The sequence below is a fragment of the Phoenix dactylifera genome, chromosome 16, assembly GCF_009389715.1.
Source record: "Phoenix dactylifera cultivar Barhee BC4 chromosome 16, palm_55x_up_171113_PBpolish2nd_filt_p, whole genome shotgun sequence".
Classification (NCBI taxonomy): Eukaryota; Viridiplantae; Streptophyta; class Magnoliopsida; order Arecales; family Arecaceae; genus Phoenix; species Phoenix dactylifera.
Genome location: NC_052407.1, coordinates 5,862,475 through 5,887,873, shown reverse-complemented (window position 1 = coordinate 5,887,873; position 25,399 = coordinate 5,862,475). Strand labels below are relative to the sequence as shown.

Below are 25,399 nucleotides of genomic sequence, written 5' to 3'. Positions count from 1 at the left end.
GCGGGGATAGCTCAGTTGGGAGAGCGTCAGACTGAAGATCTGAAGGTCGCGTGTTCGATCCACGCTCACCGCATAAATTTTTATATTTACATAATAAAGTATATTTTTTTTATTAAATAAGTTATACACTTTATAAATATAATATAATTTATTTTTTATTGCTCTCATATAAAAAATATTTTTTCCTTGTCCCAATAAGATAAATGATTATTTTTTTCTTGTCTCATCTAGATAAATGTTGCTGATCGTTGAACTTGAAAAATGATATTTTTGTTGCAGCTACAATAGTTTCTAAAATGTATGCTTTTATGCCCAGGATTGTAGGGTCAGGTTTCCATCATTATAAATCTAATCATACTTTGTAGGCTTTCAAATGGCTGTTGGTGAAGAGTTTCTGTGGTGAGAAAAGATATCATCTGTTAACGATCAGTGCCGTGTTTACCTGAAGATGTGGAAGTTGTTTGGCCGAGTCTCTACCGGCCACCGTATTTTTCTTTTTTCTTTTTTGGTACAACGGTAGTTCCCACTATACGAATGTGAATGCAGCCAATAAAATCAGAAAACAACAAAGCAGATAAAGAACGTGGCACTCTGGCACGCTCCAGCCAAACGAAGTCTCAGGAGTGGTAGGCCGCATAGGAGGCAACCTAATCCGTCGTTACTTAGCTTCCCGATAGGTGTGCATGGCCTGAAGGGAGCTATACTCATGCCGTAGTCTGCGAATGTCGAGGAGCAACGACCTACCCTCGCGAGCACGACCCCAACCCCGGATCCAATCGATCATCGTAGCCAAGTCACCCTCAAGAATGAGCCGATCCGTACCCAGTGTCCGACAAAGGAGATGCCCTCCCAAGCGGCTCTGAACTCAGCATACATCACCGATAACTCGAAAATCCGCTGACCCCCGCTGTGTTTGGTACCCATCCTGGGTGGACTGAGCCGTGTTAATTAGCATGTGATCGGTACTATCTCTTCCAATGTAGCTTCATTACTTTTAATTAGCTCACGAATAATTGCTAAATCTGGCCCAACTAATTGCACATTGCAATGTACCAAACTGGGAATTAGTGGAGCCCAGATTCTTCAAGGTTGTCTCCCTCACAGTAACTTCACCAGCTTTCCGCAGTTAACGCTGCTGATTCACAGGTCTGCACCCAAAATGTAATCAGAAACGCCAAAATTTAGTGAAGATGGAAGAGGATACAGATCTTGTGGAAGAGCTAAAAGCCCATAACATAATGGATTTTGTAGTTCTTGTGAGCAAAAATTGACCCCCATAAGAATTGTCGTCTTAGTACCATTACATTGTAGTGTCAGTAGGTAGTATGATATGAAATAGCTTAATATATCGAATATTGATACGGTACAAGACTGCATACGGATTCGGTATCAGTATGGTATATTCGATATGGCACGATACTAGCTAATATGGCGAATCTTAAGCCCTCATGTTAGATAGCCTACATACAGAATTGACAGCTCAGAAAGCCTAATAGTTGGCAAAAGAAAGCAAATAGGTAAAAATTTTCGTCATCGTCATTTTTTTTCCCCAATATTTACCACACTTATATTAGCTTCTTGGTTAAGGTCGGGGGCATTTTTTTAATATTACTAAAACTCTATAAAAATTTTTGAAATACAGAAAATGGATATGCATCTTTTAATATTACGGACTTATTTAATATATATCAACATATTGAATCAACCCTGTGGACCATATATTATCTTGAGAATGCCTATTAACCTTCTTTGTTTTCTACAACTTTGTTGGATATTTTTTAGAGATTTAATTCAAGATTTTTTTCATGTGAAGCATGAGACAATCCAAAAACTTATTAAAGTATAATGAAATTTTTCTCTCTTTCTTTAAGAGTTGAGTTCCACCGAGCTGGTTAAGGACTCATCCAAAAATTACTTCTTGACGCATGCGTTGCGCTTCCCTGCGCCAATAAATTGCGCTCTGATAGCACTAAAAAATGTGCTCCTTCTGCCACTCGCTAGAGAGAATACGCCAAACGACCTCGTTTGTGATGGATTACACTGCCTCCGCTTCAGGAGGTTGTAGGCAAACCTTCCATGCCAACTCCCTACAAGTGGTTGGTTTTTGAGTTTTTTTCTTCTTCTAATTTTCCAACTTAAAGCCGCCAAGGCGGTAGCTCAGTTGGAACGGAGCTCGGCTTCTAACCAAGTGGTTCCAGGTTCGAAACGCGCGGACGTCGATTAAATGTGGGGACCGGATGCCCCTAGCCTGGACACGGGGTCTAGAAGTGCTACTGGTCGGCTGGTAGCCTTGGTGGTGCCAGGTGTGACGTACTCACACGTGGTTCTCGAGCCGGAGCCCAGAGGGGTAACCGAGCCGGGGTCACGGGTGGGGAGGGTATGAGTAATATATGGCTGGGGTCTGGTGCGCTGGGCCTATACCAAACGGCCATTCTGCCCGAATCGAACATAGTCCTGGCGGGGGCGGGGCCCGGTTGGGGTTGCTACGCGGGGTGGGCTTGTCCCTCCCCCCTACCTCCTTCTTTTTCAGCAAAAAAAAAAAAAAAAAAAAATCCAACTTAAACCCTAAAAATGAACGGGGATGAAAATGGGCCAGACCATGCTGACCTGTACCCAAGCAATGTAGAATTAGGCTCTTGGGCTGGCCCAATTCCATCACTAAAATTGGTTCGCAATGGACTCCGCCCATTGGTCCCCAACATGACCCAACTCTAATAGGGCAGGTTTTATTTGATTTGCAGCGGATCCGATGTGGGTATATGTAACGGTAAAATCTGTCCGAACCCAATCCGGATATACAACTCTTCACAAATTCTTTCTTCTAATCAGCGGGCTTTCCGAACCGTAACAAAATATACATATATAAATAAATTTATCTCATTAGCTTAAGCTTTTGGAACAAATGATAATTTCAATATAAAAAATATAAATATATAAATAAATCTACTTCATCCTATTAGCTTAAGCTTTTAGGACAAGTTGTGATTTCAACACGAACCTTTGTTGCTTCGCTCCTCCGTCCATGGTCCGTGGCCAAGAGAGGCGAGGCAGATGCCGGCTCGAGGCCTTTGTTTTTATCAATTTACACTATTATTTGGAAAGGATTTTATCCCCCTTCCTTCCATCCCACCCGTCCTCCTGTGGCTTCAGGTGAGCATTTTGGAGGGGAGGGGGAGTGGCGAACCTCACCCGCGTAGCAGCCTCACTGGGCCCCTCTTCCACCAAAAAATATTCTATGCAGGCCGCAAGTTTCCGCGTACTCTCCCCGACTCATAGGCTCAACACCTATGTGTGAGTACGTCACCCCAATGCCATCTCGATACCGGCAGACCAGATAGCGACTCCATCGGATGAGCCAGACGGGGAGCATCCGGTCTTCACATTAAATCGACGTCCGTGCGTTTCGAACCTGGGCCACTGCGGTGAAATTAAAGCTCCGTTTCCACCGTGCTACCACCTCAGTGGCTTTTGTGGGTGATTTTTGCCGCAGGCTGCCTGTTGGGATCGGCCACTGCTCGCGGTTCCCTGACCCAGACCCCACCCGTAGATCATCTCTCTCCTTCTCTTACTTACTTAGAGAAAGATTCTTTGTTCTCTCTCTCTCTCTCTTCTCTCTTTCCCACTGGTATCGCATCAAAGCCTTACCTTCCTCCTCCTCGCCTTCTGTCCATCAAGAGCTCCAGAATTTGCAGAAAAGAAGGCAAAGATGGAGAGCCGCCTTCACCTCGGCTTTCACTTCAAGCCTACTGATCAAGAGATACTGGTCTGCCTCTTTTGTCGTGCTAATAGTCTGCCTTCTCCCGGGGAATTCCTCATAGAAGAAGACCTCAGGTGTTTTCGGATTGATCGACCTCCAGGTAATCCACTCAAATCTCGCGTTCACCCATATTCGTTTGATTCACAATCCCTTTATCCTTGTTTGATGTGGCTTTCATAGATATTAGGAAGGATGGTTGTCAGGGGAGATTATATTGGTACATAGATTGCTACTACAAACAGGGATGGATGGGCCTTTCAGGCCAAGCATATTTACCGTGAAGGTAATGATGCTGCGGATTGGGTAGCTGCATATGTAGCTTGTCACTCCGGAGGCACCTTGTGGATTGGCGATGGGGAGTTGCCCTTGGCACTTCGAGGTATCCTATTTTTTGATCTTATTGGGTGTATCCAGTCCCGACAGGTCTGATCCACCCGCATTAGCACAAAAAAAAAAAAAAAAAAAAAAAAAAAAAGGTGTCAGGCCGATTTACTCGAGATCGCAAACACCTCTCGCCGCCTCCTTAACATCTTCCAAACCAGCCCCCACTTTTCTACTCCCCATCCACCACCGTCATCACCTCACCACCACCGCCACCACACAATCAGACCAACAAAACCTCGATACCTCTCGGAAATACAAACCCAGATCCCAAACCAACCACACGAAACCCAGAACAAAACCTGAATCTAATCCGATCCGATCCGAGTTGAAGTCTTTCAAGAACGAACAAAGCACCCAAGAATCCGACCACCCGAAACAATCCAAACCACCGACCCCCTCCAATCCTTGGGATCGAAGCAAAACCCTAACGACCCCAACCGCTGCAACCCAGCCGACGGAGAACCGAGGAGGAAGCCGAGTTCGTAAACCTAATTCCGGCGCTGATCGATCCCCCGAGGCCGCGACCCGGCCCGTAAATTAATCCCCTGGAAGCTCGGCGAGCTCGCTCCCTTGGAGCTCCGAGCGATCGATGGGGTCCGGATACCGCCGCCCCCACCCCTTACCCATCTCTCTGTCTCTCTCTAATAAATTTCTTTCAATTTTTCATTCTGTAGAAAAAGAATTCCAACTTTCCACCAGCCTCGAATTCCGAATAATTTTTTAATCTGGGGAAGCGGGTGACCTTTAGACTATTGTGATGACAGATAATGTTTAGCTTTATCTAAAGACTTGTGGCCTGGTTCTGTGCAGCATTAGCAATTGTTTTATTTGTCGATGTTCTTTTTTTCTTTTTGACTGTAGATTTCTGGATTGGTTGATAACTAAGAATGCGTTTTTCACCTCTTTTTCCACCCATCATGCTCTTCGTAAGAAAATTAAAATATTTAAATAAATCTATCTCATCCTATCGACTTAAGTTTTTAGGACAAGTGGTGATTCCAATAATCTTCAAATAACACCTTGATGTGCTGACCAACTCTTCTGAGGGAAGCAAAGGTATTTTTAACTAGTTTCCAAATAAATCCTAATGTCAAGAGTGATGCAGGGAGAACCCAATTCATGGGTGATATCAACTGATCTAAATCTGCTCAATGGCACATACTCAGTCTATGTGTAGCCCATACAGACTTGATTGTCAAAATTTTTATCATCCCTTCTAGAGTTGCAGGTGGATGGGATCAACACATTTCTAGTGATGCATATCGACGGGCTCGGCCCAAGGTTGTCTCAAGATCCAACCTAGTTACTAGATAGTTTGTCCATCCTTAGTCCAGCATGTATTCAGCCCAACATTTGGAGAGCCCAAATTCGGGGCATAATTTCTAAGGAACTTGAGGATGGTCCAAATTGGCCTTGGAACTTGGCTTTCGGTAACTAATAAAAATGTTTGAGGAATCCTCTCATAGAATCTTTGGTACCTTTAAGGGCTCGTTTGGTTCACAGGAAGCATTTTTCCTTCTATGAATATAATTCCTCGGAAGCAGATTCCTAGGAGGAGAATGCTTGAAAAAATACTTTTGGCATATTTGGTTGACCATGGAAAAGTGACAGATTTACAGAGTGCTTATGTTTGGTTGACCATCCACTTTCTTAGAAAAGTTACGTGTAATTCCTATTATACCCTTAATAAAAATTAGGTCTTTAATGCCTCTTTAATGCTGAAGAGTCTTTTTGAAAAAAAATAGAAATGAAGTGATTCCTGGCTCATGGAAAAGTAACTTTTCCATGTTTCTCATGGAAAAGGCTTTCTCATGAAATGTGGAAATCATATTCTCATGGAAATATAACTTTTTCATCTCTCTCCTTTGAAAACTCCAACCAAACAAGAGGCATCTCATTACTTTTTTGTTGACCACACTTTCTCCCCTTCTTTTTCCACGAACCAAACGAGCCCTAAGTTGCACACATTTCTGACCGTCGGCTGAGTGCATGGTGCGCTTTCATTGCCTAAAGTTGATGTCATACTTTTCCTCCATTTAAAGTCACTTTCTAATGCCATATTCCATGAGGTCTGCGGTCTGGAATTTGCACCAAGCAGCAAGTATCTGCCCTATATGTGATAAAAATTTTCTGCGAGGATTGTTAATTTAAATGCTATTTCTCAACTTGGCACCGAAAGGGAAGCAATCACGGTTTAGAACATTCTGAGTGGGGCAATTTACTCCTCATCTTATCTCACGAAGTTCCTCGTAGATCATATACGTACTATTAACATCGGCCACATCCTCTAACTCGTCCCATAGATGATCTCGAGAGGATCAATGTTTTATTCTGCAGATGAGATAATGCAAGCATTATAAGGGTTCTTGTTGCAGCATGGCAAATCCCATTGTAACAACTCAGGACTTTATCCAAAATGGCTAGCCGGAAGGTATTATTCGGGTTTCTTGATCCTGTATAAGTACTCAAGATCTGTCCAGCGAATAATCAATGTGGGATTAAACACAAGCCCGCACGAGTCCTCCCAATCTTCCCCCATTCTAGCCCTGACGTCCTAGTCAAGCTAAGGGTTTAAATCCATTCAAATCTATTCACAAACACCACGATCGGCCCGTGGTCAGCCCCAATAGATCTATGCTACAGTGTCTCCTAGTCCACATAGGTTATGGGCCAGGTCTGCTCTGATACCATTTGTAACAACTTAGGACCTCACCCAAAATGGCTAGCCGGAAGGTATTATTTGGATTACTTGATCCTGTATAAGTACCCAAGATCTACCCAGTGAATAACCGATGTGAGACTAAACATACACCCGCACGAGTCCTCCCACCTATATTATCCCAAAGATTATATAAAATTAGAGCATCACTATTAGCTGGTTCTTTTCTACTTCAGGGCACAAGGTAAAGAGGGCCAACCAAGCAGGTTGCGGAAATAGGCGAACTTGTGGAAGAGATGTATATTTTGTTGGCTTATGACCAAAGGAGATTTGAATCAAAATGATCAAGATAAACCTAAGCTCTATGGTTTTAAACATGAAATTAAATACGACATAGGGCAAATCACGGTTAAACATGTCACAACTTTTTTTTTGTTTTGTTTTCTTTAGCAATTTAGAATTTATGTTGGACACTGCCTCATCAGTTATGAATGCAATTGTTTTGGAATTAAATTTAAAAGGATTTGAATGCATTTTCCAGTATTGATCCTTCCAATTGCCATAATGTTGTGAAAAGTTGAATAATTAGGATTCTTTGTTCTCTGTATGTGATCTTCCTTAGGGGGTTGTCTGATAGATGACTAAACTAAGTGCATGAGGTGACCACGAAGAGCCTATCATTGTTAAAAAGAGTTTAGTATGTCAAAAGTCAATGACTACCATATACATACACAAGTGCTGCTTTGGGAGCAGAGGAAATAAAATGCGGTTCTTTTTTGATGTTTCGATGGTGAGACAGTTTTGTTTCTTTCTTCTAACCATTTGCAGCAGACATGATTAATTCCGAATGAATGTCTAAAATCTCTCACCATCGCTGTGGTTGATCTGAATGAGCTATTCTTCGAATCAAGGAAATTTTGATGGTAGTTATATACAAAAAACAGTGCCCTCTGGAGTAAATGGGAGGAGCTGTCTGGAGTGGATGAGAGGATTCTTTTCTTCTCAGATTTGACAGTTGATATCTTCAGCATTTCTAAGATATGACAATGCTTTAGAAGTTACCAAGGGAGGCATTAGTGTTTATTGCTGTTTGTAAGATTTACCAGGTGACTTGTGATTAGTAACACATATCCATTAGGATAGCTGATGCTACAAATTATGGCATGGGGAACATTATGTTTGATCCGGTATGATTGTGCATAGTTACTTACAGAGCCGCATAGCTCACATCACTCAATTTATTTTCTTACAGATAAATAAGATTGCTAGGAGCAGGGAGCTCGATGTACTTCATGGGTTAGGAAAAATTGTAATTTCAAAATGTTCAAATTTGTAGAGCTCGTATTGAAAACATTCTATGAATGAAATGACATTTTGTATAAATTGCTAATGTGGCCTCGTATTATTGTGGGCAAAGGCTTGCAATAGGATGGCCGTGTCACGAGCCGGATCGGGGCGTAACAAGTACAACCTATAGCTATTTCTATTGTTGTACTTAACCAAACAAGGAATTGAGTATTTATCCCAAAGGTACATCCAGACTAGCTTTTTGCCCCAAGATGCTCTGTATTGCTTATGATCTCTTAGAGATCAATATGAGAACGTTAATCCATTGATTCTGAATGGCCTAACACCTTTTCCAAAAATCTCCTCGACCTGCAAACATCTTGCAAAACTAAGCCCTTAAACAAGTGCATAGGAACTCTACCGAAAAAACAAGTGCTTTCACCCACTACACCAAAAAGCCTTGAATGGGTGATTCCTGACTGGCTGTATCATTGTTGTTACAATTGCTGCATAATTGTGATTCTAGTGAATAATGATCACCCACTACACGACAAAGCCATGAATTCTGGATCAAAAAGGTAGAGTTTCATGTTATTAGCTAGTTTGTAGCTTTAACATGTCAGCTAATTGTCCACCATGAAGGCTGGCAAAATCTTGTGGTATTTAAGCGAATGGCCAATATTTATATCCATCCTTCATTAGTAGCAGAGGATTGGGCAGACGGAGAGAAGAAGTACATATAATACCCAACATGGAATAGAAAGCAAACTTATTTTTGGAAAACTCACGTTCTTACTGATAAAGTAATCTTGTACATACCAGACTACCAGGGCACAAAATTAAAATGTAAAGCAGAATATAAATGCAATCCGATATGAGACATCTAGGTGACTAGGTCATCTGTAAAGACCCTTTGTATCAAAAAGGAGGCCAATCCATGTCTTTGAATTCAAGAGGAGGCAACTCGTAGTCCACACCCAAATCAGCGCTTAATCTCATAAGGATGTCAGGAAAATTTGGATAATTTGGAAGCAGTTGGTTTTCCGCATCCGAAGTGCTGGCCTGATCTATCTCGTTCTCTTGGTTCCCTGCTGTCATACGAATTACACAGAGGGCTTCCTGCACCCGTGAACAAAAAAGAATGGGACAAAAAGCCAAGTGAAAATATAATCAATCGTAAATTATAATTAGCTACAGATAGAGCTTTATAGGGGTTTGGTTCGTGTATCTAATGAAGGCATTTAGCTGTGTAAGTTTGGTTCATGGGGTTCGAGTGACTTGGTCCTTCATAAAATCTGAAATATCGCTTGCCACTGCCATTAAGAGTACGCCGGTCGGAAACTGTAGGACATGATGGTAGATTTATAGAAACTTTGTGATATATGTACTTAGCGTTGACGATTTTGATCACAAGGATAGCCTCATGAGATTGGCTGCACACGGGACTTCTCGGGGAGAATGGTATCGCTCGGCGAAGTCCTCTCCTCCCGTGTGGGCCAGCCTACTAAATCAATCAAGACGTGTGTTATTGCTCGATGTGGGACTATAAACTAGCCTTCACTTGTTTTTGTTTTAAAAAAAATTCCAATACGCTGGTCTCGCTCTCAGTCGAGGGAGAGGGATTGAGGGAAGTGGTGGTCCGCTGCTTAATAGGGAGAGGGAGGGGAGCCCACGTGGGGAGAGTGGGTCGGCCTTCAGAACTCCCTTCTCAAAAATAAAATCAAAATAATAATAATAATAATAATTTCTCATCAAAAGGGTGGGCTATACTTCGCTCCAGAGGAGTTCGAGAAGGATACGGAAATGTGATTAACTCTGTTAGTTGACTACCTCGCCTTCCCTCACCATAGGGAGAGCGGGAACCACTAATTTCTCACTCCATGCCTCCCTTTATTCACCATGAGAAGAGCGGAAGTCACTAATTCTCACTCCATGCCTCCCTTCATTCACCATGGGGAGATCGGAAGCCACTAATTCCCACTCCACGAGCACAAAGAATAGGGAGGTCCTTGCTCTCGGGAGTAAGATCTCTTCCTTATCTATGAATCCACCACCAACTTCTCCAATCGATTGCATCTCAGAGCTTTTCCATCCTCGTTTCCACATAATTTATTTTATATAAAATGAATAGTAAGTAATTAATTTTATATGGCTTTGATAGGTATAGTTGAGTTGCCCAAGAGAACTTAGGAATCTTTGGACGAATAGAGGTAAGTGACTCTGGCACAAACCTTATTAGTTTTAAAAATTATTGAATAATTTTTAGTGTAGAAAAATTATAAATTATATTTGACATGATGGATCCTTTCTTAAAATGTAGGATCAAGCATGCATTTGACAAAGATCCTTGTTTTGGCCAAATAGCATCTTTACAGAATTCTTGTTGCAAATGATTTCCATATGATTTATGAAAAATTGCATGAAATGATATATGTGATATGATTAAAATACTTCAGTAAAAATTGCATATTTCGCATAATTATGCATGTTAAACTTTTAATATGCCATTTAGCATTTTTAACCTACTTATTAAGGTATGATTTATGAAAAATTACGAAATATTTTAAGAGCTCTCATATAGCTATGATCGACTCTAAAAATAGAGGCCAATCGACATCCTCGAGCTAGCATCCAACGAAAATAGCCTTCTACCAACGGGTTAAAGTTGGTAACGAATATGAATTATGAATCTTGTCGATTATAAAGACGAGGTCTATCACGGGATTATAGTGACCATAGCAGCACGTAAAACTATGAGCAAGGTTTTAAACTGTGATATGGCTAAATGCCAGAAAAAAAAGAGTTATGCATTTATTTGCAAAATAAACTTAAAACAATATTTGTAGAAATTAAATGACTTATAAATGCATGATTTGCTTCATGACATGTTTTTAAAATATGTGTTATGAAATGCTTATTTTGGAATATCTGTTATTTTTCTTAAATGATACATTAACATGAAAAAACTCATGCCTGATCCGGTAAGATGGTGCATGGTTACTTACTGAGCCGCAAAGCTTATATGCCTCTTCTTGTTTTTATTTCAAATAAGTAAGATTGCTAGGAGCGGGGAAGAGTAAAAGAAAATGGAGTTTGAAGCGTAGTTGCAAGAATTCATAGATGTAGCTATACCACTACAGCAAAAAAGGGTTTTGCCGACCTTTTTCTGTCAATGCAAGGAAGAAACGTTGGCGATTTGGTCACTGCGCCAAAATTTGCCAACGCTTCTCAATGGCATCGGAAGGTTTTAGATTAGACGACGCTTATAAGCATCGTGAGAAAATTTTGGATTAGACGACGCTTATAAGTGTCGGAAGCCAAGTGAAACAATACGACGCTTTCTAAAAGTGTCGTTGGGCTGAAGTGAGACGATGCTTTAGAAAACGTCACCAGAGTGTCTCCCCCGCCCCTTCCACAGCCTTCCCCACCCCCCAAATAAATCTCTTACCCCTCTCCCCCCCACCGCCCAAATAAATTCCTAACCCCTCTCGCCCCCTGGCGGCGACAGTGCATGGAGTCTCTCCTCCGGCAGTCAGGCCCCAACATCGTTGCCTCCATTGTTAGAGAGCTGTTCTGGTTCAAGGAACAGGTGGAGACCCGGGCTTCGATCCCACGACGGGTGATCCCCATGGCTTCCCGTCTCACCGTGAAGGGCGCCGAGGATTTCAACTCCATCAGCAGCTCCATCATCCAGCACTCCCACTGAGGGTTACCAACTCCGAGAAGGAGAAGGAGGAGAGGATCAACTCCATCAGCCACCCCATCGTCCAACACTCCCGCTCTGTCACCAACTTTGAGGGTTTCTTCTCCTTTCTTTCTTTCTTGGGTGTGCTTCTCTTGATTGTGTTGGCAGGAAGCCATGGGGAATTGATGTATAGGACATATAGTCGCTGGATTTCTCTGGTGTTATTTACTACGATGCTGATGGGAGAATGTTGTCGGAGGTGCCCACACCGCGGTCATCGCTCTGGAGCCCACTGCCTTCCTTCCTGCATCCGGTCACCGTCGGTTATGATACGAAGAAGGAGTTGTCTGAGCACTTCGTTAATCCTCCCTTCTCTCTCTCTCTATTTTGTTAAACAATCCCTCCCTCTTTATGAAGTGCTATTGTAAATATTTTCTCCTTTCTCTGATTGCTATTGTAATTTGGCAGTGCTGGAAAACGATGTATGGATCGATGTGTAGAAATCAATGTAAATTTTTTCTCCTTATAAATTATCACATGCTTCAGTCCTTGCTTTGCATTCTCTGATTTATGTGTTCAATGTAAAGACCTTAAAAAGCATCGCTAATGCCCCTTTTTCTTGTAGTGTACTAATAAATTTGGGTTGCAATCTTGCAAACTCAAATAGTTGATTTAGATACTCTATAACTGCTTCCTTTGATTTGAAAATAAAAATGATCAAATATTATTTTGCTATATGAAAGAATTATCGTTATCATGGGCTTCGTGTTATTGTGGGCAAAACCCTACAGTAGCACGCCCGTGTCACGGGCCAGATCTAGGGTGCGACAAATCATGTCCGGATTCAGGTCATGATAGACATGGTATCGGAGTAATAGATTTGATCATAGGTAAAACTTAAAATTTAACAATGGATAGTTAGGTCTCGTTTAGTTAGGTTCCATGTAGTTGAATAAGGAAAGGTAGATTTTTTTGATTTTACTGTTGGTCAACTATAGAAGTTGATTAATATCAGTATTTTGATAGGTGACAATGGGCAATGGAGAGAAAGAAGTGTCGGAAAATTTTAGGAATAGAGAAGCAAGAGTGACTACGAAAATAGGTGGTTGAGCAAGCTCCTAACACGGCAGTCACTCAGGCAGACATTGTTGGAGTGTGCCAGATGGTAACTCGGCTCTTTCAGCAGCAGCAATAGATGCAGGCGGCTTTCCGACCTGCAACACCTATGGAGTCTTATTATGAGAGATTCAAGAGGCTCAACCCACTCATGTTTGATGGTGGACCTAATTCCCTAGCCGTAGAGTCTGGATTAGGGAGATGGAGAAGATGTTCGATGCACTGCAGTATCCCAAGAGTGTGAAGGCCAGGTTGGCTATTCCAATGTTGAGAGGAAATGCAAAGTTTTGGTGGATAGCCATAAAAGCTGCAAATGAGAAAGAAGATGATAAATTGACATGGGATAAGTTCAAGAGAATATTTTATGATCAATATTTTCCTAAGTCAGTAAGATTAGCAAAAGAGAACGGGTTCTTGTCTTTGAGGCAGACAGATGATATGATGGCACTGGAGTATGCAAATAAATTCAATGAGTTAGGTCAATTCTATCACCAGCTCATGGAGGTTAAAAGAAGCAAAGCAAATAGATTTGAACAGGGTCTGAGATAAGGGATTCAATCTTGTTTGTCATCTCACCTCTTCAGTAGCTAAAAAGATGTGTTGGAAAGAGCTCCAAAGGTCGAAGCAGAATGGAAAAGATTAGAGAAGGAAAGGGGTGACAAGAAGAGACCCAAAGTGACAGAAAATCAGAATAGCCAATCGAGGAACTCTGGAGGCAATCCAAACAAGAAGAAGAAATTTGAAGCCTGTGACTACTGTGGCAAGTTTCATGCTGGGCCTTGTCTGAAGAAGATACTGTGGCAATCCAAAGTGACTCCAGCTTGGAGCTACAAAACAGTTTGAGAGAGGGAGGAAGAGGGAGACGCCAAGAGTCACACGGAGCAGCTCCCTTCTCCCCGTTAAGAGGAAAGGCCATTATTAGTCACCAAAAGCGGAGAGCAGCACCCTTCTCCCCATGGAACTGCGCTATACTTACAGTGTTCAAGAGGAGTTCGGGAGGGATACCGGAGTGGGGAGGCCATCTTTTTCTCATGTTTTGAATGTGAAGATGGAGAGCACTCCATCACCAAGGAACGGGGAAGCCTTTAAATTCATCACCTCTATAAATTCATCCACCACTCCTCCCACTGGTATCGCGTCAAAGCCGTACCTTACTCCTCCCCTTCTGTCCATCAAGAGCTCAAGAATTTGCAGAAAAGAAAGCAAAGATGGGCCCCTTCATTTATTGGTCTTTCATCTTTTACGTGTTTTCTGGTGGAGTTAAATCTTCCAATAATTTTGTGTACTGGATAAGCAAGAGAATCTGTTGAAGGTGATGTTGCCCATCGACTAAAACAGCAGCAGCGGCATCTCTTTGTTTTTGCCCCCATTGCATAATCCTGCATTGGCTCCATCTCTCTCTTCGCTCATCCAAATCCTAGTGTTTCTTTACATTGCCCTGTTTTGGTTATGTCCAATCTCTTTTTGGATCTTTTTGGGATTAGATTTGGCCTTCCCATTTCTTCTTGGGAGAAGATCACCATTGTAGTTTGCCATTGTAGCTGGCTAAATTTCCAAACCTTGGCAAAACAAAGATTTTTGGAAGCCCATTATATTTGTTGATTTGTGGATCATTACTCTCCATTATAGAAGATCACCAGTAATACGATTGGTAGGTGGAATAAAGTGGGTTGTGGTGGGCCCAAGACTTGTAAGAGGACCATCCCCACTAAGTAAAATGAGCTCCACTGCAGGGTCACTCTTTTTTTTTTTTACTATTTTTACTACTATTATATTATTATTTAAAGATGGATGCCTTACGGTACTCAAGTACGGATATATTTAATAATAATCTAAAAACAAAATATTGTGGAAAGCCGTGAGCCACGTAATGAGATGATCACAATGATTTCGTGTTACATATCCTGGTTCTCTTCTGCTTCTGTCGTTAGTGCAGCCATTATTGTGGAATTCCTGCTGTTTAAATTTTAGGTTCGGATGCACAAGCTTTGGCTTGGGATGGAGTAGCTACTGGCGAAGAATCATGCCTTTATGTGCATTATATTGCCCGTACCTCTCCCAATTACATATCCTGGTTCTCTTCTGCTTCTGTCGTTAGTGCTGCCATTATTGTGGAATTCCTGCTGTTTAAATTTTAGGTTCGGATGCACAAGCTTTGGCTTGGGATGGAGTAGCTACTGGCGAAGAATCATGCCTTTATGTGCATTATATTGCCCGTACCTCTCCCAATTACATATCCTGGTTCTCTTCTGCTTCTGTCGTTAGTGCTGCCATTATTGTGGAATTCCTGCTGTTTAAATTTTAGGTTCGGATGCACAAGCTTTGGCTTGGGATGGAGTAGCTACTGGCGAAGAATCATGCCTTTATGTGCATTATATTGCCCGTACCTCTCCCAATTACATATTATTCCACTTTTAGCCTATGAATATATTATTTATAATTGCTCAGTAGAAAGCTTGCATCTGCGGGGATAGCTCAGTTGGGAGAGCGTCAGACTGAAGATCTGAAGGTCGCGTGTTCGATCCACGCTCACCGCATAAAGTTTTATATTTACATTATAATCCAATTACTTTTTAATTAAACTATAGTATAAATTTCATGAAAATTATTTTTTTCCTTTTCTCAATTGAGCCTTCAAAAATAATATTTCGTTGCAACCATAACAGTTCCACACTCTCCACAAAAATAATAAAGTATAATTTTTTATTAAATAAGTTATACACTTTATAAATATAATATAATTTATTTTTTATTGCTCTCATATAAAAATTATTTTTTCCTTGTCCCAATTAGATAAATGATTATTTTTTTCTTGTCTCATCTAGATAAATGTTGTTGATTGTTGAACTTGAAAAATTATAATTCATTGCAACTACAATAGTTTCTAAAATGTATGCTTTTATACCAAGGATTTCAGGGTCAGGTTTCCATCATTATAAATCTATTCATACTTTGTAGGCTTTCAGATGGCTGTTGGTGTAGAGTTTCTGTGGCGAGAAAAGATATCATCTGTTAACGATCAGTGCCGTGTTTACCTAAAGATGTGGAAGTTGTTTGGCAGAGTTTTTGCCGACCCACCGCGTGTTTTTTTTTTTTTTTTTTGGGTACAACGGCAGTTTACACCCTACGGATGTGGATGTGGTCAACAAAATTAGAAAACAATAAAACAGATAAAGAATCCGGCACTCTGGCATGTTCCAGCCAAACGAAGTCTCCGGAGTGGTGGGCCGTATAGGAAGCAACTCAATCCGCTGCACCATTCGCTTTCCGATAGTTGTGTGTGGCCTGAAAGGTGCCACACTCCTGTTGTAGTCTGCGAATGTCGAGGAGCAACGGCCTAATCTCGCTAGTACGACTCCGACTCCAGATCCAATTGATCACCGTGGCTGAGTCGCCCTCAAGAATGAGCCGATCCACACCCAGTGTCCGGCAAAGGAGATGTCCTCCCAAGCGGCTCTGAGCTCAGCATACATTACCGATAACTCGAAAATCCGCCAACCACTGCCATGTTTGGTACCAATCCTGGGTGTACTGAGCCGTGTTAATTAGCATGTGATCGGTAGTATCTCTTCCAATGTAGCTTCGTTACTTTTAATTAGCTCATGAATAATTGCTAAATCTAGCCCAACTAATTGCACATTGCAATGTACCAAACTGGGAATTAGTGGAGCCCAGCTTCTTCAAGGTTGTCTCCCTCACAGTAACTTCACCAGCTTCCCGCAGTTAACGCTGCTGATTCACTGCACCCAAAATGTAATCAGAAACACCAGAATTTAGGGAAGATGGGAGAGGATACAGATCTTGTGGAAGAGCTAAAAGCCTAAAACAGAATGGATTTTGTTGTTCTTGTGAGCAATAATTGACCCCCATAAGAATTGTCGTCTCAGTACCATTACATTGTAGTGTCGGTAGGTAGTATGATATGAAATAGCTTAATATATCGAATATTGATATGGTACAAGACTGCGTGCGGATTCGGTATCAGTATGGTACATTCGATATGGCACGATACTAACTAATATGGCGAATCTTAAGCCCTCATGTTAGATAGCCTACATACGGAATTGACAGCTCAGAAAGCCTAATAGTTGGCAAAAGAAAGCAAATAGGTAAAAATTTTCGTCATCGTTGTTTTTTTTTATTTTTCAATATTTACCACACTTATATTAGCTTTTTGGTTAAGATCAGGGGCATTTTTTTAATATTACTAAAACTCTATAAAAATTTTTGAAATACAGAAAATGGATATGCATCTTTTAATATTATGGACTTAATATATATCAACATATTGAATCAACCCTGTGGACCATATATTATCTTCAGAATGCCTATTAACCTTCTTTGTTTTCTACAACTTTGTTGGATATTCTTTAGAGATTTAATTCAAGATTTTTTTCATATGAAACATGAGACAATCCAAAAACTTATTAAAATATAATGAAATTTTTCTCTCTTTCTTAAGAGTTGAGCTCCACCGAGCTGGTTAAGGACTCATCCTGAGATTACTTCGTGACGCATGCGTTGCGCTTCCCTGCGCCAATAAATTGTGCTCTGATAGCACTAAAAATCGTGCTCCTTATGCCACTCACACTAGAGAGAATACGCCAAACGACCTCGTTTGTAATGGATTACACTGCCTCCGCTTCAGGAGGTTGTAGGCCAACCTTCCATGCCAACTTCCTACAAGTGGTTGGTTTTTGAGTTTTTTTTTTTTTTTTTCCAACTTAAAACCTAAAAGCGAACAGGGATGAAAATGGGCCGGACCATGCACCTGTACCCAAGCAATGTAGAACTAGGCTCTTGGGCTGGCCCAATTCCATCACTAAAATCGGTTACGTAATGGACCCCACCCCATTGGTCCCCAACATGACCCAACTCTAATAGGGTAGGTTTTATCTGATTTGCAGCGGATCCGATGTGGATATAGCCATATAGGTAATGGTAAAACCTGCCCGAACCCAATCTGGATATATAATTCTTCACAAATTCTTTCTTCTAGGTTGAAAAAAATTTTTTTTTGTAGTTTTACTTGAATCGATCGATCTAACCTACCCCATCTAACTCTATCTATCCCGTCCGTTCCTAAACTCTACCTGTTACACCCTGCTCCGAGGCAAGTACTGGGCGGGTAATAGCCTACTTGACCCAGTGAAAAGTTGGCATGGTGCACCGGCTCAACACATAGAGAGCTCCTTGGGCCAGTGATCTTGGGGTTGCAACTCGGGATTCAAACCAAACTCCTTGTGTTGAACAAAAGAAATCCCCTACCACAACCCCTCCCGTCAGGAGACGTGTTAGGGGGAACTTTTGGTATGATGGAATGTCTGGCCCCCGGTGTTACTCTTTCTTAGTGGCCCTCACGATTTCAATGCAAGACAGCTCATAAGAAAGCATATTGAGATTTTTTTATAAGCAATATTTGTTTTTGATTTACTAATTTTTACCTCTTTCAGAAAAAAAATAATATAAAAAATAAATTTACTGTATAAAAAAGTATTTTATATGTCATAGATCATGGTCAATTGTGCTTTGCTGATTTTCATTTTATGAGATTTTTCCTAATTGTTGCTACGAAGCATTGGGAGCCATGCACTCTCATAAGCATTTCAGCCAGACTTAATTTTTATATCCCAATGATGTACTATGTTAGAGACCATCCAAACGCACTCTCCTTAATTTCTAGATATTTTTACTGCCATACATCATAACCAATAGTATAAATGTTAATTTGAATGCTCTATTATTAATTTGGAGTTGAAAAGAGTAGGCACACAGGACGAAAAAAAACATTGAAGTGGTTGAGAAAATAATAAAATCAATAATAGTAAGTAAATATTAATATAATTATTAATTCCTTATCATTCCCATTTTCATCATTCCAAACCTTTGTCTTCTGTTAGGAACTTATGGCGTGATTTTACTGAGTCCAGTTTTATTTTTGTTGAGTTCAATGCCAACTAGGCCAAAGCTGAATAATTGGCGCTTTCCAAAATTTTTTTAATTATTATTTTTTAAGGACCAGGAGGGTCCAATTTCCCTGGGCTTCCAAGCTTAGGCCCCCAATTAAAATGACCCCTCATGAAACCAGAGCTTTGCTCATTGGCATCACGGGCAATACCCAAAGTCTAACCTCATTCTCATGCCTAAATGGCAAAAGAAGATATCATCCGAACTAAAGTTCGACCGTAGATTGCCACATATACTTTCCCATCACAAAATACACATGCTAACAACATACCTTATTCGCGTTAACCATTGTTCGTTATCATATTTGCTATCAGATTAGTAGTTCATACATCCTTCCATTTCATTAGATTACTTCAACAAAAAAATATAATAAAATCAAAAGCCATGCAATTTCAGATTATTTGAATTTTCAATTATTGACCTTAATATGGTGTTTGCAGCGCCGCCTTATATTGAAGCGATTCATACTCAATGTACAATCTCTAGGAGTCCAACAAATTCAGATCCAAAATGCCACAGCCAGCATACGAATTTCATCACACCGATAAAAATTTCAAGAGACAAGTCCACCAGTTCTTAGATCTATGTTACAGGTCAATCTAAAAAGAGTAGGCAACAAGAAAACAAATAAACAAGCATATCTATCTACCTTCATCGAGTAGCACCACTATTTTTCGTATGTAGTGAGAAATTATATCCTACATAGCACACATATAGCCTCGCACACTGCCAATCATAGTCACCCGTTTCTGTTGATCCCATTCATCAAGCGCTCATCTCAATGCGTCACCACAGGAATGAACAGGCGTGATTGGCGGCGTGCATAACTACGTGGTGCACCCGTGTAAGATATAATTTCTTCAGATTACCATAGAGTTATCTAAATTTGCAATGCTACTAAAGACCCGGGGAAGTTCACAATCCAGCATACATAATCACAGTAGAGCCCTCCGGGCCTCGTAACAACCAGATAAAGGCCAAGCGAAAAGTAAAAAGTTCTGCTTGCCAAGAAGATCAACTAAAGAGGCATAAGATAACAAAATGAACTTCTATCTACTGATCCAGAGAATTTACAAGTGGGGTATGCAACACTCTCATCCAAATCCATAACTTATTTTTGGAGCAGTAACATCTAACTCAAATGGCATTTCAACTCGCTCTTTAACAAGACAACGCGGCTTCCCGTCCTCAATCACAAGAACTTTCCCAGGTGGGCACTGAAGGGAACTCTGTCTTTCCTCGCATGCCGGCTTGATAAACAACTCCCGGACCTTGAACAGAATGTCTCCTTTTCTAGGCATTGGCTTGTAACCAGCTAATCTTAGAATAGATATGACACTAGCAAACGTTATCAATGATTTAGCTACCAATCCAAAGAGATATGTTATTCCTCTTGGTGAGTTTCGGTTCCCCTGGTGCGAGCTCTGGTTCTTTTCTGATTCAACCATGCTTTGCTTCTGAGATTGCTTGTACTTACTAGTGAAGTCTGAAGAAGGATAGAGATCATCCAGAACAAATAAGTCAGGCAGGTGACTTGGGTATGGAGGGAGGACGAGTCCGTCATCATGCTCAACAGTTTCACCAGCAAAGGCCGCCGCTTCATGAATCACTTCCAAGTCCTCCCCTTTATACTCCTTAAGTTTGCTAAGTAATACCATTCGGCTGTGATCAATCTGGGCTAGAGTTGCTTCTGTTTCATATCTTTGTTGCTGTTGCAGAGCCTGTGCACAGAGGGGAAAAAGAAATCCGATTCTAAACTAGATGTGAAGGGAATGTTGTTTTATTTTTCAGTTTCCAAGGGTATGCATGCTGTATTTTAAGTCATTAGAGACCATCACAAACAAATTTGGACTGACGGTTTCAAGGGAGGCTCGTGTTAGAAGAAGCTTGCATTAGAATCAAGAAAGTCTTCCCCAGTGCCGGAGCCCCTTAGTGTGCAAAATGGATGATACAATGAGTTATAAGTAGGATATTGAGACAGGACATACGTGATATGCTAATTCAGTATACATTCAGCATTTAGAAAGGGAACAACATGCTGCAAAACCACCAAACATAAACATAAACATATTGTAGTTAAAAAGATCAAAATAGCAAATGGCATAATCATGCAGTCATGCTCTAAGAAACTATTCAAGAATCCCTAAATGCCTAATGAACGGACCACAAAAGATGAACATAAGTATTAAAAAATTGTTACATACATCAAGCAATGATGCTCACTCAAGTGAGGCATCTTCCTATGCAAACAAAACATATCTTAAAAAGTTGACATCAGGGGCATACTTCTATGTTAGGGTGGATAATATTAGCAAATAATTCCAATGCCTTCAACAAAGCCATATAATTGATCGTCTCATGAATATAATGTGATGAGCCGAAAATTATCCCATGAGAAAGGAAGCTGACCTCAAAGATTGAGAGGTCATCATAACTGGAAGGATAAGACTTGAAGCAAGGATAAATAAAATTTTATCTAGACAAAGGGCCTTTTGTGCTCCACATTTTTTAGTTGGTTACCTTTCTAATATGTAAAAAAGTTTGTCAAGCAGAAGTCATTTCAATATTTCATGAAGTGACTGTAACTTCCAAAATTCTTGAACAACTACTTGAGCATACTATAATAGCAAACAAAAGAGATGGTAGGTAATACATTTGACCCGTAATCTGCATGACGCCAAGTTTGATCAAAATGAACAACTTCTGCAATTAAATAGGTGCATATTATATTCAGGTACAACAAAAAGCATGGCATTATAACCTGATTTGGCCTAACATATGAAGTTCAATCCATTCCTCCAATTGCCAAAATATCCACGGAAGAGTCATGGATTGCTATATGTGAATTCGTGGATTAGCATAATCTTATTTTTTTCATGCCATTGAGGTTTGATAAGCCAGATTAGTTCACAGTCCATGCATAAAACATGTTACACTTTATTTTCTTCCGAGGGAAATGATAACTTGGAATAAGCCTGAGCAATTGCAGAAAACTATTCTTCATCTATAGACGAATTTGATAATTTAAAGTTCATTGTGACAAGGATAAGTTCCTAACCAAGAAATAAATTTAGACTTAAGAAATGCTAGAAACATAATATCAAAGAATTTATAGTTGAAGAAGCAAAAACAGAAGCAGGTTTACGTGCAGCACCAAGAAAACTGCAAGCTTGACGAAAGGAGATAGAAACACTGATAAGCATTATGAAATACTTTAAAGCTGATAAACCACAATATCTAATTGGCCGTATACAGACAATTACTAGATAGATTTAATGGGAGGAATATGGAAACGAAGTAACCAAATATGACAAAGATTAGAAGCACTGGGAAGCAGGAGACTCGATCAGTTTGCAAAGCAGCAGTATCATCCACTAACCTCCAACTAACAGAGGATTACAATTGTGAAAGTGATCTATACAAACTCTTCTCAAAGAAACAAAAAAAGTAAGTCTCCATTGTCTTTACTAATGCTAAAGAATGGCATTCTTTAGGTGTGATGCAAGCCACAGAGTTCTAAAGTCTGATGGAACAAAGAAAAACAATTTTACTCATACTTTTGGAATTTCGGGCCTTCTGGTCATAAACAAGTCCTTGAAGTTCTTGTATCAATGAGGAGTTAGAATTCTTTTCCTTTTAACCTAAAAATGAACACGGGAGGCCTGATAGCATTAGAAGGGGACTCCCATATTCCTCTAAGTTTGGAAGAGGAAGTTTTCTCATGTAGGTTCAACCAATGCCTTTATTTGTTTTATTTTAAAGTGGTGGGTATCGATGACCTTGAGTGGCTGCTAAGAAATTTAATGAAATGCAGCTCCCACTAATACAGTAATATTTACATTTCATCAGCCGTTTCTAACATTTTACGAACCCTATTATAGAAGGCAGGGAAGGAAGATTAAAAAAAATAAAGTGGACACGAGGATTATTTTGGAGCCTATTAGTATGATTCAGCAGGACTGCTCTATGATAGTTGTGACTATCTTAAAAATTTTCTGTTTTTAACCTTTACTAATTGTAACTATCTGCTAGCATGGTATCTCATTTATCCCTTTTTGATGTACTCTACTCTCAACTTTTTTGCTTTATGGTTTCAAAGAAGATTTATAAATTATGAACATACTTAGTTTTGTCATATAGATGACACATAGGTCTAGTACTCCGGACATATAAATTCTTCATCTTTATTTCAAAGCAATTCTTTTTATTTGCTTTTCCATTGTTGTCATCCAGCAATTATTATGCTTCAGATTTTGGGTCTTAACAGTTGGATCTCTTTATTTTCTTTCCTTATCAAAATTCTAAACTTACAAACCAGCTCAGATATATTAGGCCAATATTCTGTACTTTACCCAACTTTAAATAGCTTTAAGAAATTAAAATGTTAATCTGTCAGAGATTGTACCAAGTGCAAAGTCAGTATCAGACCTAATTCTATCTCCATCATGACCAAACTAAATGTCTAGATCTTCATTTGCAGAATTGAGGACAGACAAGTGATCAACAAGGTGACTATTGATTTGGTAATTTTACAGCACCACTGAATAAGCATGTTAGGAAGTCATGTGTTGTCAAGCTACCAACAAACATTGAAGGTACATGAAGTGCGGCGACATCATGCTACTCGGTAATAAGAGTTGAAAAAAGAAGCATCAAATGCAATGGTACATGAATAAGAGTTGTGATATATGAACATTAGACACAACAATTGGTCTGTCCCAATTCTGCCCCTCCCAGGAGCCCATACTGCAGGGACCATAACTGGATAATGGCCCTTTTACAAAGCAATTGGACACCATTTCAGTAAGTATAACATAAAGCAGTTTATATCACCTGGAAAAACCTAACCCTAGGAAAAAGCCCATACATGCAAAAGTTGATAATTCAACATTGATGAAATAGTTTTGAGATAATATTAATCAGTAACATATGGGGCAGAAAGACAGTTTCAATGAGGACTTCATTCGATTCACTTTTCGAATATTGTTGTGCAACTAAAATGCTGGGATTCTCATCCTTACAGATGGATATCTTTATTTTTTTCTCATTTGAAATTCTAAAATTAAAAAAGCAGCTCAAATATATCAGACCAATATTTTATACTTTACCCCAACTTTAAAGAGCTTTGAGAAATTAACTTGTTAACATGTCAAAAGGTTGCATGATTATAGTTTCATTATTAAACCAGATTTTAGCTTCCATCTTCAATTACAGACTTAAGGATAGACTAGAGATCAGAGGGTGGCTTATTTTATCATTTAAACCACCACTGGGCAAGTATGTTTGAAAGCCATGTGCTACCAAGCTGTCAACTAACATGAAAGGTATATGAATTACAGTGATTCTGTGCTACTTGGTAGTAAAAATTTGGAAAGAAGCAACAAACGATTAGCCCACAGATAATAGTGATATATGCACATGAGAGAAAGCAATTTGTCACTATTTTGGTAACGTATAACATGACACGGAAAAATCTGACACCAGGAAAAAGACAGTAAACACAAATTAAGCATCCTAAGATGACTAGGTCACTGTGTGAGGTTTTGTCAATGTCAAATTAAGCACTATGAAATCTTTAAAAGCATCTCAATGCACCACAAAACAGATAGCAAAAAGAAATAACTAGAGTTTACTATTTGAAAACATACAATCAAGCATACATAGTAGAGAAAATTAAGTGTAGCTAAGAACAAGACGCATATTGTCGGGGCACCAGTGAATATGGCATACTCACTTTGGCTTTTCTTCATCTATCAATTGTATGGATATCAAAATATCAAGAAATTTGGTTCAGTAATTCATAATTAGATCATCAAACATGTCCTGTCTTTTAAGACCTCATCACATCTTTCTCTTCCTCCTCAATACTTCTTTTTCCTCCTCTTAAGTTTCCATATTTCTTTTTTTCATATTTTTGTCCTTTCCAATTCTTGGTAGCAATAACAATCACGTCAACATCATCTAAAACATGGCAACACTTTCTCTATCCCATTACCTTTCTCCTTCATTCTTCTTCTATCTATGTTTTATTCTTCTAAGCCTCTTTTTTAACCAACCCAAAATTATTTGTCATGTCTAATATTCAGTAAATTCCAATTCAAAAGCTGATTGATGCCCTTGCTCGTCAAAAAGCACCAACAGAATCAAAGGCATAGAAGGACTTGAAAATTAGGACATGAGTTAGGATTTTTATGAAGCTCCTTGAAAGCTCTTACTAACCAAAAGAAGGATCATCAGGATCAACAATGAAGGTTTACTAACATTTGTTTTATCATGTGCATCCATCATCTCATTGCAATAAATATAGGGATCAAAGCAAGAGCAGAAGTTGATAACTGGATATTGATGAAACAGCTTTGAGTTAATCTTAATAAGGAACATGTGGAGTAGAATGACAATTTTGATCAGGACTTCATCATCAATTGGCGATCACTCAAATGAGATGACTTCACATGTAGTAGAGGAGGTAAATGTAAAACCAAGAGTTCATCTAGCATCAAAGAAAGATATGAGGATATTGAAACATTATTTGCTAGAATAGGGA

At 39.8% G+C, this 25,399-nt stretch overlaps 1 protein-coding gene, 1 long non-coding RNA gene and 2 other non-coding genes across 4 annotated transcripts in view; 3 read left to right on the top strand and 1 right to left on the bottom strand.

Moving 5' to 3' along the window:
• On the top strand, positions 1-73 carry TRNAF-GAA. The gene has a single exon. It is a non-coding gene; the product is annotated as a tRNA-Phe (tRNA).
• Positions 74-3,504: 3,431 nt separating this feature from the next.
• On the top strand, positions 3,505-8,190 carry LOC120104042. The gene is made up of 2 exons (XR_005506442.1): positions 3,505-3,857; positions 8,053-8,190. It is a non-coding gene; the product is annotated as an uncharacterized LOC120104042 (long non-coding RNA).
• Positions 8,191-15,352: 7,162 nt separating this feature from the next.
• Positions 15,353-15,425, top strand: TRNAF-GAA. The gene has a single exon. It is a non-coding gene; the product is annotated as a tRNA-Phe (tRNA).
• A 4,342-nt stretch (positions 15,426-19,767) lies between these two features.
• Positions 19,768-25,399, bottom strand: part of LOC103720791 (plastid division protein PDV2-like) — a 6,785-nt gene continuing 1,153 nt past the window's right edge. Inside the window, exon 2 of the mRNA XM_008810683.4 lies at positions 19,768-20,576. Within this exon, the coding sequence (XP_008808905.3) occupies positions 19,950-20,576 (627 nt within the window). The 3' untranslated portion in view covers positions 19,768-19,949. The remainder of the gene's footprint in view (positions 20,577-25,399) is intronic.